Here is a 13540-nt window from a genome sequence, read left to right on the forward strand (position 1 = left end):
AACAAGAAACTTTTGCATCTACATCTGCCAGGCTAGGCTGTATATTATTAGCTGCTAGAGATAGAAGGATGAAACAAGGCCAAAAACAAACAAACAAACAAACAACAACAACAAAAAAAACCAAACACCAACTCTTAGTTTAGTGTGAGGTATAGATACATAAATACTTAATTGCAATAAATATAACGTGTGAAGTGCTATAGTAATGGTGTGTTCAAATTTCTGTGAGGAGACGTCAGAAGGGGTGATGGAGTCTGACTTAGGATGTCAGTAAAGGATTTACAGGAAGTGACATTTGAGCTGAGTTTTGAAGGATGAAAAGGAGAAAGGAGTTTTCAAAGGGAAGTGGGGAATTTAAAAAAAGCAAGCGATTATAGATGAAGCATCTGAAGACTTGCAATGATTCTGGACCCAAAGGCACTTTTTAAAATGTAGTCACTTGGTACTACATATTTGTCTTGCTTAACTTCCCTTCAGAAATAACGGCTTCCGTTTTTGTAGATACGGGGTAACTGGCATTATCCTTATCAGCCATATTTTGGTTGTTTTATGCTGATAGAAAGACTAGGGAGACGAAAAATGAAGGGTGGAAGTGAGAAGGAAGAAGGCGGAAGATGTACAAAAAGCCTCTTATAAAGGAATGGAAAAGAGTTTGTGAAAGAGGAGAAAGAATAAGGATGCTAAAGAACGAGGATTTGTGTCTTCAGCTACCTGGGTGCACACCCTGTGTTAGGTACTGGGCATCACGGCCATCTGCAGTAAGTCACACTCTCATATGTGTGTGCACACTGATCATCAAGGAGACCATCGAAGGTGTAAATGACCAGTCGTAAATAAGAAAACAAGACTGTATGACATATGGAAGAAACGGAAGTCAAGAGAGAGTTGGTGCATACAATGCCATCAGTCAGCTCCATTGGCCAGAAGAGCTAATCAGTGGTCAAGATGAAGGGATGGGAGTGAGGCAGGGGTCAGAGAGCAGGGCATGCCACTACCCCTACCATGGATGGAGCGTTGCAAGACTAGCGAGTGTAATTTTGGAATGCAGCTCACAATCTAGCTGAGTCATGAACAATAGAGGAGATGCTGCCTGCTCTGTGCAATGAAATTCTAATGAAATTCAACTGTGAAAATCCATGTGGAAGCCCCAAACCTAATATGTATGTTAATGGAGTTGTTCTAGTTGAAAGAGCAGGGACCAGATTCCTCCATCCTTCCTTCCCAGCAGACTTTGACTTAGAGCCTGAAGTCTGGGGTTCTAGTCCCAGCACAAACATTTAGTAACTCGAAACTCAGACAGGTTAATTAACCACAAGAAACCTTGTCTAAAACCTGGGGGCAATCATTCTTTTTCTTCTTGTGGGTTTTCATGAAGATCAAATAAAGTAATGTATTAAAAAGCTTCCCGAAAGATACAAAGAGCTAAAACCATCTCTAAGATGTTGCTTCTATTCTTATTTTGACTGTTTTCACTGCAAAGGCTGAAATTTTGTGGCATGAGTTCTGCCTGAATGTTCAAAGAATTTTTAAAAAGCTCAAATCAGCAAGTTTAAAATGTAATACACTGTTTTTTGTTGGTCTTGCATTTTGTCTTACTTTCCCACATCAGACAATGATTAAATAGCTTTGGTTTTAGACACTATAGATATTCAACTCATCTTCATTAGCGGAGAAGGAGATGTTTGTGAACAGCTATGAAGATGAAAAGTGCTGCAGGAGTGTTATTGGTATTTTAAAGTGGTTAACTTAATGGAACATTTGACCTAAATTTTACAGTCTCAGCCCCAAAGAAGCAGTAAAGTGGTATAATAAAGGGAGACTGGGCTAAGGGAGTTATAAACCAAATTTATAATCTTATGTTGTGGGGATGCTTGCAAAGCCAAGTAATAAGGGTAGGGTGTGGGAAGGAGCATAGGTGGTTTTTCTCCCAGAGAAAATTGTTCTCAAATTTGATAACTCATTTCCCATTGGGGAAGAAAAGCTATCATCCTATTCCTGAGTGGTGAATCTCACATTTGAACTGATTCTCCTTACCTATCTTTTCCTCCCTCTACCCCGCTTCACTCTCTCTGGCAAACATGAATGGGAATATTTTCAGTCAATTAAGAAATTCCAATTCACTATCCTAGTCTCTTCAATCTGGCAAAGCAATTTAGCCATTTAGGAAATTGAACCGAGCTGGGAAAGCCTCCATCTTCCACTTCTTGGACCATATACCTAAAAACAAACAAAATCTACTTGTGGTCTCAGGGCAGGAGGGAACCATAACTGGGTCTTCTGATAAATATTTGACTCGAGCTCACTGTCCAGTAAGCAGGTGGAGACTACCTACTTAGTTTTCCATTCCCTGCAACAACCCTTTCACATCCTTAATCTCAAGCCCTGTGCCCTCCCGTCTCTCTCCTATCCTTCCACGGAGAAGAGTGAAGCTATTGAGGCAGGGAAGGTGAGCGTTCATGGAGTTCTGCATATCTGCCCAATACTGCGTTAGGCATTTTATAGTCTTTTCCCTATTTAACTTCAAAAACTCTTTGAGGTGGATGTTCGTATCTACAGTTTGCTAGTGGAAGAACCGAGGCACAAAAATGTAGGAACTTGCCTCGGACTGCATAATGCTTGACGGTTTGATCTAGAATTTGAAGTCAGATTTAACTGAAGCTCCATGAGACAATGTCAAGACACAGAGGAGTCGGGCATTCAATAAACAGCTGTTGAAGGGATGATTGAATCTTCCCCTTGTATTCTGCTCCTCCATTTCCGTGGAGCTCCCTCTCTTTCCCCGGGTAAGGCTTCTCTCCTTCATGTGACCATAGCATTTCCTTGAAGATCTACTGTCACATTTTTTACCATGTATGATAGTTACTTATATAATTATAAAAGGACATAGAAATACCAAAAGGGTGCTCAGAAATGAGACCAAGTTTGTCCTCATTTATGTGTTGGTTCATTTCATAATCTGATGAGCCTTGAAATGGATAACTATCCATCTACCTGCTCACTGGACAGGCTTCTTGTTGCCACGCGTAAGGCACTTTCAAGAAAACAGATCTGACTTGCTCTACTGGGATCCCATTTTCCTTGTTACTGATGGAAGATTCCATTGATGTGGGACAGGTGGGTAAATGCTCTGGAGTTCACCCATATGAGTGAAACATGCCCTTTCTGCAGTAATATCTAGATCTAGACACAAAACTTCAGTCACAGAGCCGGAGTTATGGATAGATGCAAAATTGTGGTCTCAGTTTCTTTTTCTCTATGAAACACCTGTGAAACTCTAATATGACCTGGAAAAGCTTTTTTTGAGTACCTTAAAGGATGGACTAACCTGATTTCCTTCACAATAGAGCAGCCTCCATTTGTGTTGAGTCTTTAAACTAAGTACAAAGTACATTTGAATTTTGAATTCATTATCTTCTCCGTAAATGAGAAAGGCCCTATTTATCATCGTTCCCTTTAATCGGTGGCACTAGTTTGTGTGGTTCAAAGCTGTTTTTCCTGTTTTACCTGAATAGTTACTTCTCTTAAAATACCTAGTGCCATAATCTCTTTGTTATTGTTGTTTTCATAAGAATAGCAGGAAATTATCTCTTTATAGAAATATCCCAGCTATGAAGCTTTGAAAAATCCCTAATTAATTGATGGGTCTAGGTATTGATCATTAATAGCTGCTAACATTGCAAATAGTGAGAAAACTGGACACTGTGTGCCTCCAGATAGATCACACAACACCTATGAAATGGTCTTTCCAAAAAAGATAAATAGAAAGTCTGAATTGGATCAGGCCTCTGATTATAACTTTTAAAAAATAGAAATGTCAATTTTATGAAAAATAAAGAGATTAACACGTTTTAATGTGTTATGGGGATACAGTCAAAAAGCCCAGACTGCAGGAGACTCAACGGGATAAGCAACACATTTGCACCAATAAATTAATTTTTTAAAAAATGTCAGGGGGCAAGGAAGAGGGAAATCTAGAGATGAAAATAGACTTTAGGAGGTCTATCAACCCATGGCAATGGTAGAATCTTTTTTCAATCTTGATTCAAGCAACTGTAAAATACATTATATAATATTTATGAATCATTTAGAAATTTGAGCATTAACTGAAGATTTATGATGCTACAGAATTATAGTTAGATAATTTTATTATATTCATGTTTCTGAAAAAGGAGTCTATCTTTTATAGATAATAGTGAAATATTTATGTATGAAACAATATAATATCTGAGGTTTTCTATGAAAAAATATGAGAAGTTGGGAGAGTGGGCAGGGGTAGAGATGAAACAAGATTGACCACAGGTTGATAGTTGATGACCCTGGGTGATAGGTATATATGGTGGTTCATTTTACTACTTGGTGAATATAATACACAGTTGAAAAAAAATGGCAGAACTATGGTTCTACCACAGATTGAGTATTTTGATGATATGACATAAGGATAGAGTCTTCACTGAGTTTATAAAAAGCTACAGGCTTCCTGTTCACTGGTCAATTTATATAGTCACTATGGGCTGGATTAAGATTCTGACACGGGGACCAAGCTAATGGATTCTTTTGTGACAGGCAGGAAAAAAAAATGTGATTTAGGATGGTGTTTCTGCAAACTGCAATTTAAAAGAAAAAAGGAAACACAGGAGCTTTTATATTGCTATTTTCTTCAAAAAAAAGATTTACATTTTCATCTTATTCAGAGACAATTTACTCAATGTCAATCAGCCTGAGCAGCCAAACGGAGCATCACGATATTATTTTTTCTTCAGGGAAAAAAGAAAAAGAGTAGTGCCACTCAAATAAATTACAGCAGAAACTTATGAATGACAAGGAGTTATGCTTCAGTTCCAAATTTTAGACATCTAAATATGCCCCAAGGAAGGTAACATTAAAAACTAAGCATTTTGTCTACTCAAAATGTATTAATTTATTGTGACAGGTATAGATATTCCCAACAAAATTCCAAAGTATATTAGAAATGATACCTGAGGTTTTTTTTTCCAGTAATAGTATGACATGGAACCTTACTATTCTCTGCATTTTAATAATATTCATAGATTTGTAGAATGAGAAGATTGTCTATTGAGTGAATTGTGATGTTTCTTGTTTAGAGCTATGCAGTCTGGTTTCTATACAAATTTCCTAAACTGATATTTATACGCAGAAAATCTAATTTGTCTTAAGTTCACCTTGCATGCACTTAGTTTTTTTTTTTTTTTTTTAAGAATGAACTATATATTTTAGAACATTTTAGGTTCACAGAAAAATTGAGTGGAAAGTACAGACTTCCCTTTACCTCATGCCCCACATACCTCACTATTGACATCCCATACCAGAATGGTACATTTGTTAAAACCTACATTGACACATCACTATCACCCCAAGTCCATGGTTTACATTAGGGTTCACTCTTGGTGGTGTACATTCTATTGGTTTGGACAAATGTATAATGACATATATCCACCATTGTGGTATCATACAGAATGGTTTCACTGCCCCCCAAATCCTCTGTGTTCTGCCTATAAATCCCTTCCTCCCCTCAACCCCCCGGAAACCAATAATCTTTTTACTGTCTCCATAGTTTTGCCTTTTCCAGAATGTCATGTGATTGGAATCATACAGTATGTAGCCTTTTCAGTTGGGCTTCTTTCACTTAGTAATACACATTTAAGTTTCCTCCATGTCTTTTTCTGACTTGATAGCTTATTTCTTTTTAGCACTGAATAATATTCCATTGTCTACATGTAACACAGTTTATTCATCCATCTACTGAAGGACATCTTGATTGCTTGCAAGTTTTGGCAAGCATGAATAGAGCTTCTATAGAAAAAAATCTGTATGCAGGTTTTTGTCTGGACATTATTTTTCAGTTCATTTGGGTAAACGCCAAACAGTGCAAGTGCTGGATTGTGTGGTTAAGAGTATGTTTACTTTCGCAAGAAACTGCCAAACTGTCTTTGAAAGTGTCCATACTGTTCTGCATTCTCACTATCAGTGTATGATTGTTTCTGTTGCTCCATATCCTAGACAGCATTTGGTGTTGTCAGTGATTTGTGTTTTGGTCATTCTAATAAATGTGTAGCAGTATTTCATTTCAGTGTCTTGATGACATATGATGTTGAACGTATTTTCATATGCTTACTTTCCATCTATATATCTTCTTTGTTTAAGATCTTTTGTCCGTTTTAAAATTGGGTTCTTCATTTACTTATTGTTGAGTTTTAAGAGTTCTCTGTATATTTTGGATAACAGTCCTTTATCAAATGTGGTTTCTACAAGTATTTTCTCCCAGTCTGTGGCTTGTCATCTCATTCTCTCCACATTGTCTTTCTCAGAGTATAAAATTTAATGAAGTTTTAGTTTTAATGAAGTCCAGTTCATCAGTTATTTCTTTCATGGATTTGCCTTTGGTAGTGTGTCTAAAAATCATCACCATATCCAAGGTCATGTAGGTTTTCTATTACCAATAGAAATCCTCTAGGAATTATCCTCTAGGAATGTGACAGCTTTATGTTCTACATGTAGGTCTATGATTCATTTTCAGTTAATTTTGTGAAAGGTGTAAGCTCTGTGTCTAGATTTTTTTTTTTTGCATGTGAATATTTGATTGTCCAAGCACCATTTGTCAAAAAGACTATATTTTTTCGCATTGTATTGCTTTTGCTTCTTTATCAAAAACCAGTAAACTATTTTGTATCAGTCTATTTCTGGATTCTTTAGTCTGTTGTATTATTTATTTGCTTTTTTTTTTTTTTTTTTTGCCAAAACCACATTGATTACCTGCAGACTTATAGTAAGTCTTGAAGTCAGGTAGTGTCAGTCCTCTGATTTTATTATTCTCCTTCAATACTGAGTTGGCTATCCTCTGTCTTTTGCCTCTCCATATAAGCTTTAGAATCAGTTTGTCAGTATCCACAAAATAGCTTGCCAGTTTTTTGATTGAGATAGCATTGAATCAATAGGTCAGTTTGTGTAGAACTGACATCTTGACAATATTGAGTCTTTCTATCCATGAACATGGAATCTCTCTATTTAGTACTTCTTTGATTTCTTTCATTAAAGTTTATAGTTTTCCTCATACAGATCTTGTACATATCATTACATTTGTACCTGAGAATTTCATTTTGGAGGTGCTAATGTAAATGATAATATACTTTAATTTTAAATTCCCCTTTTCATTGCTGATATACAGAAAAGCAATTGATTTTTGTACATCAATCTTGTATCCTGCTATCTTGCAATAATTGCTTATTAGTTACAGGAATTTTTTATTGATTTTTTAAAATTTTCTATGTAGACGATCATGTCATGTGTGAACAAAATTTTGTTTCTTTTCAATCTGTATACCTTTATTTGCTCTTCTTGTTTTATTGCATTTGCTAGGACTTCTAGTATGATGTTTAAAAGAAGTGTTGATCAGGGACATCCTTGCCTTAAGGCCTGATCTTAGTGGGAAAGCTTCTAGTTTCTCACCATTAAGTATGATATCTGTGGGTCTACTGTAGATGTTCTTTATCAAGTTGGGGAAATTCTCCTCTACTCCTTGTTTGCTAATAGCTTTTAACATGAATGGGTGTTGAATTTTATAAAATGCTTTTTCTGCATCTATTGATATGATCATGTGATTTTTCTTTTTTAGCCTGTTGATGTGATAGGTAACACTAGTAGATTTTGGAATGTTGAACTAGCCTTGCATACTTGGGATAAATCTCACTTACTTGTGGTGTATAATTCTCTTTATACTTTGTTGGATTCAATTAGTTAATATTTTGTTGAAGATTTTTGTGTCTATGTTCATGAGAAATATTGATCTGTAGTTTTCTTTTCTTGTAATATCTTTGTATGACTTTGGTATTAGGCTCATGCTAGCATTATAGAATGAGTTATGAAGTAGTCTCTCTGCTTCTGTCTTCTGGAAGAGATTATAAAGAACTGGTATAATATTTGGTAGAATTGACCAGTTAAACCCATGTGGGCCTAATGCTTTCTGTTTTGGAAGGTTATGATTTATTGGTTCAATTTCTTTAATAGATATAGACATATTCAGATAGTCTAGATCTTCTTGTGTGAATTTTGATAGATTGTGTCTTTAAATTATTGTTCTGTTTCATATAGGTTATCAAATTTGTGGCTATAGAGTTATTCTTAATATTCTATTATTATCTTTTTAATGTCCATAGATCTGTAGTGATATCCTCTTTTTCATTTATGATATTAATTTGTGTCTTCTCTCTTTCTTCTTAGTGAGCCTAGCTAGAGGCTTTTCAATTTCATCGATCTTTTCAAAGAACCAGCTTTTGGTTTCATTAATTTTCTCTACTGATTTCCTGTTTTCAATTTCATTGATTTCTGCTCTAATTCTCATTTCTTTTTTTCTATCTACTTTGAATTTAATTTGCTCTTCTTTTTCCAGTTTCCTAAGACGGAAGCTTAGATGATTAATTTTAGAGATTTCTTCTTTTCTAATACATGCATTCAGTGCTATAAATTTCTTTCTCTGCATCTCACGAATTTTGATAAATCACATTCTCATATTCATTTAATTTAAAATATTTAAAAATTTCTCTTGAGAATTCTTCTTTGACTCATGTGTTATTTAAAAGTGCACTGCTTGATCTCCAAGTATTTTGGAATTTTCCAGCTATCTTTCCATTATCGATTTCTAGTTTAATTTCATTGTCATCTGAGAGCAGACATTGTATGATTTCTATTTTTTTTAAATTTGTTAAGGTGTGTATTACAGCACAGAATGTCATCTGTTTTAGTAAATGTTCCATTTGAGTTTGAGAAGAATGTGTACTCTATTGTTGTTGGATGAAGTAGTCTATAGATGTCAATCATATCCAGTTGATTGATGCTGCTGTTGAGTTCAGCTTTATCCTTACTGATTTTCTGTCTGCTGGATCTGTCCATTCTTGATACAGGGGTGTTAAAGTCTCCAACTATAATAGTAGATTCATCTGTTTCTCCTTGCAGTTCTATGCATTTTTCCCTCATGTATTTTACCTCTCTGTTATTAGGTGCATAAACATTAAGGATTGTTATGTCTTCTTAGAGTACTGATTCCTTTATCTTTATGTCATGTCCCTTTATATCCATGGAAACATTTCTTGTACTGAAGTCTACTCTATGTCATGTTAATATAGCTATTCTTGCTTTCTTTTGATTAATGTTAGCATGGTATGTCTTTCTCCATCACTTTACTTTTAATCTATATGTCTTTATATTTAAAGTGGGTTTCTTGTAGATAACATATAGTTGGGTCCTGTTTATTGAACCACTCTGAAAATCTCTGTCTTTTAATTGATATATATACAGTCTTTTGACTAATTATTGCTATGTATTTTATATATTATTATCATTATTATAATATTATAGTAATAATTATCTATCCTCAGGAAAGAGCCTGAAGCTCCTAACCCATTTCCCCCAGATACAAATTTAGTGGCAACCTACTGCCTATTGTTTAATGGGGTAGCCCTGATTGATATTCACAGGCAAGAAAGAGACCAATGCATCCAAACAGGGGCTCACACTGAGATAAAGGGATGTTGGATCTAGGTTGGTGACTAAGATTAACACAGGGCCTAAAATTTGTTCCACAGGGCCTGGTTCTAGTGTTGATTGTGGCTGAAGCCATTAGCTTCTCTGGAACTGACTAACTGGCATGGCTTCACGCATTAGGATCCAGAGCTGAGCTTCATCCAGAAGGGTGAACTAATAGAGCTGTAACTCTGAAATCCTGGCTAAGGTACCACAGACATCCATGGAGGAGACAGGCTAGCAAGGTAACCATTCAGTATTCCGCAGCAAAGTCACGTGGCAGTCACTGAGGACTGATTAGTTTTGCTCAAATGTGCCAATTTACCGTGCTTTGAAGTCTAACAGACTATTCTGGGACTGAGCAAGCCCCTGAGATTCTTGGACAATGAGGGCGGTTGGGGAAGAGACTTTAGGAGGGAGAAATTGGACATCCTGCTAATAAAGGCATGTGTGGTCTTGAGCATTGAATTTATAGCTTGAACCTGTCAAGTGACTCATATGGATTATACTTTTTTAAATGACCAGTCATATATCATCCCCTGAGAGCCTGTGGTAATTGTTTTAGTTGATTTAGGCATTAAGAAAACATTAAGAAAGAATCAAAGGAGGTGGACTGTGAGGTGGAAGGAATTTTGGGCAAAGAAAACAGGCGGGAGAAGTGGTGTCACAGTCCCCTCTACTCACGGGGCTGACGGGCGTTCCAGTGTGTGTACTGCACGGGCTCCGACTTCTGTCCTGCTGTCTTCCAAGTGTATTCTCCTGTGTCATTTTGGTCCTGAAGAGCTATCCAAAAATAAGTGTCCTTTGTTTTTACCACACTACTGATCAAACTGGTGATGAAAGCCTGTTCAAACCTTAAGAAGGGAAAAAGGAAATGATTATAGTAAGTTTCTGGGCAATTAAAAAATGTCATTAAAACATAACGAGGTGCACAGAATGGCACCAGAGTATGCACTTTTCGTGAATTCTTGAGAACATGGAGCAGCAAAATACTCAAAGACCTTGAAGATTACTCACAAGTGCTAAATGCCAGTGCAGTTCCCAGAAATATATAAGTGAGGAGAATTTGATTCTCAAAGCTGGGGCTTGATTCTTTCGAGGAGTAGAGTCCAGCTCCAGTTTTGGACTGTAGGCAGTGAAGTCCAGAAAGCTAGCAATACATTTCTTGGAGTAACACATGCCCTATTTTGTAGTTAGACCACACAGCACACACCATGCCGTAATGTACGTGCGGTGGGGAGTTGACAGTGGGAAAGAGGAGAGATATTATGCTTTTCTGAATGAGCATCTGCCAGCAGAGTCCACATGCACCCCCTCTCCCTGCCAACACCACACTTGCCTGGTGAGAATGGCACAGAGATTGGAGTAGCAATTTTATGTCTCCCAAATCAGTTTGTTCACAGGCACATAGAGTCACTGGTTATTCAGATGTGCATATTCATTGAAGATAAATATAAAACCCGAGAAAGTTATCTGAAGAACCACACCCACTTTATTTCCCAAACAGCTGAATGAATTCATTGATTGGTGGCAGTGCTCCCTTCACAACATGAATGCATTGAAAGCAGAATCTAGAAAACGTGGGTATATGCTTCCCCATGAACACCTAACAGAAAGATGTATGAAAATTTAACTAGCATTGAAATCTTAAGCTAAGTTGGAAACAGTCTTGAAAAATTTAGTTTCAATACATATTAAGTTTTGAAGAAACACCTTTCAAACAGTGGTGAATTTTGGCCAGACCTGCTGAGTCACTGAGAAAGGAAAGGCCTTATTAAAATTACCTGGGAAACCCAAGGAGAAAGCAAATTAGAATTTTTCATCCAAGTTTAGATTTTTTTTCATTGCCATGCATCCTGGACTTCCTAAGGGAACCTAAAGTAACGGGGTCATTCAAGAATAGAGGAGTCTCAAAGGAAACAGGGGAGGAAATAAAACCCCAAAAAACAAAAAGAGGCAAACTTTTTAACTGCCTTATGAACATCACAAGCAACAGTTAGTGATATTAGGCATCCAGGGACTAATCTTGGCAGAACATATGCTTTAGTAAATATTTTCTGCAGATACTTTATTAATAATCCAAATAGCACACTCTGAAACTAGGAAAGTTCTTTTAAACCAGACTGCAGTGGCAGAACTTTATGGAACTATGCTTCAAAAGGAAGGTATATAAAGCTAAACACTGTCCAGATGCTGCTGTGCTTTTCCTTACACTTCCACTGATTTGTGCTCTCGCAGCATGGGATCCTCTTTTCCTTCTCGCCTCTGAGGCAGAGTAGCATCATTATCACGCCCACCTGGTGCCTGAAACTGCAATGCTAGGAGGTCAGCAAGGGTCTGCACTGTGGAGGCTGTGGCCAGGATCACCATTCACAGTGCTGGTTCTAAACCCAGGGGACATGGCTGGCTCTTCCATTACCTTGCACTATGGCATTTATTGGATAATGGAGAGAGAATGTTGTCTGTCAGCCTGGCCTCTGGTATCATTATTCATGACAACATTTTGCTTTTGTCCCCTGTTGGTTTTAGATTGATTTAGTCTACTCTGATTGTCTATTTTATAACTATTTATCATTGCTTAAAACGATACAAACCTGCTTTTTTGAATTGGCAAGTGTATCTTTTAAGCAGTTGCATATAATACTCATACATTAAATCCTATAAACTTCAAATAAAAACAGGACTAGTTTTTCTGGTCAAGTTTAGAAGATGGCATTGTTAATAAAGAAATTCAGCAACTGTATCTTTCCTCTAAGCCATATACTTTAAGAAAGTAACTCTGGATAACAGCATGCAATCTCTTGAGTGTTTGTTTCCAACTGACTCCAACAATTGAACACTTTATATCCTTATTAACTCACTATTTGGTTTCAAACACTAAAAGTGTTGTGAAAACTCTGGCTTATGGTAATACAGGAGATGACCTTTTAAAGTCTTTTTTGGCCCTGTGTTTCAGAATTCTTTGTTTGAGAATATTCCAGAGTTTCATATATGGACTTTTTGTCTGGTTTCACTGAGATTGCATAATTCAAATGTTGTTATAGTTTAAGAAACAAAAATAACCACACGTATATATTTTATATATTTTTTTGAACCAGGATAATGTGTTATTTCTAAGGAATTCAGTAAAATAAAAATTGTTATTCTTTAGAAGAACAAATGATAAAATATTTTGCTTTTGTGTACCTACTTATAAAATAAGATTTTGTAGGAGATTAATTCTTAAAATCAGAAAAAAAAATTTCCCATCAACTGTTTAAAAAAGTTAAGAAGTCAAATATGTATTCTCAGTGTAAACAAGAAAAATATATCTTGAACTTCCACCAGTTTGAGGAGAAACTATTGCTGATGGTGCTAAACATTAAATTTTAATTTCAAAGATGCAATTTGAAGACAACAATACATATTTTTAGCATACATTGACATTTTTTCATTTCAAAATATGTGCATTTCAAAAATGCACACTTCAAAAAAGCTATTTTATACTTAAATATCTAATTGAATATTATATTTCTTCATCAGTTTAGCCATTGAGATATGCACATAAATAACACAGTACTCAGCAGAAAGCAGTATTTAATGATTGTGTTTGTAGTATGTAAAACAAAAGACTGAAAAAAATAATGCATTGGAAGCAGCTTAACTAGAGAGCCATTTCAATTAAAAAAAAATATATATATATATGTAATAATCTGGTTAGGAGGGACTCAGCTTTGAGCTGAGTAATTGCAATTGCATTTCTCCCAATAAAACATTTTTTAACATTTTTGATGCCATTTTCAAATAAATAATTCTATTGCTGAACTAGTACAAACACGATAAATTTCTTTCTCTTTCTTTGAAATAAAGAATGGCAATAGAATATAAGTAGTTTTCGAATGGGAGACACGCATCATGATTGCTATTGTGAGAAGTTTCTGGCGGCATTCCCCAAGAACTAAAAATGTTAAGTTTTTGAATATTGTTTATTTCAAAAGACAAGAAGAAAAATATAGAATTAGAAAAT

General features: G+C 35.8%; 1 protein-coding gene across 2 annotated transcripts in view; it reads right to left on the minus strand.

Annotated features, from left to right (window-relative positions):
• Positions 1–13540, minus strand: part of PLA2R1 (phospholipase A2 receptor 1) — a 104068-nt gene that overhangs the window by 42691 nt on the left and 47837 nt on the right. For both annotated transcript variants that reach the window (XM_032479553.1, XM_032479552.1), the window contains exon 11: positions 10219–10388. In XM_032479553.1, the coding sequence (XP_032335444.1) occupies positions 10219–10388 (170 nt within the window). The remainder of the gene's footprint in view (positions 1–10218; positions 10389–13540) is intronic.

The sequence above is a fragment of the Camelus ferus genome, chromosome 5, assembly GCF_009834535.1.
Source record: "Camelus ferus isolate YT-003-E chromosome 5, BCGSAC_Cfer_1.0, whole genome shotgun sequence".
Taxonomy (NCBI): domain Eukaryota; kingdom Metazoa; phylum Chordata; class Mammalia; order Artiodactyla; family Camelidae; genus Camelus; species Camelus ferus.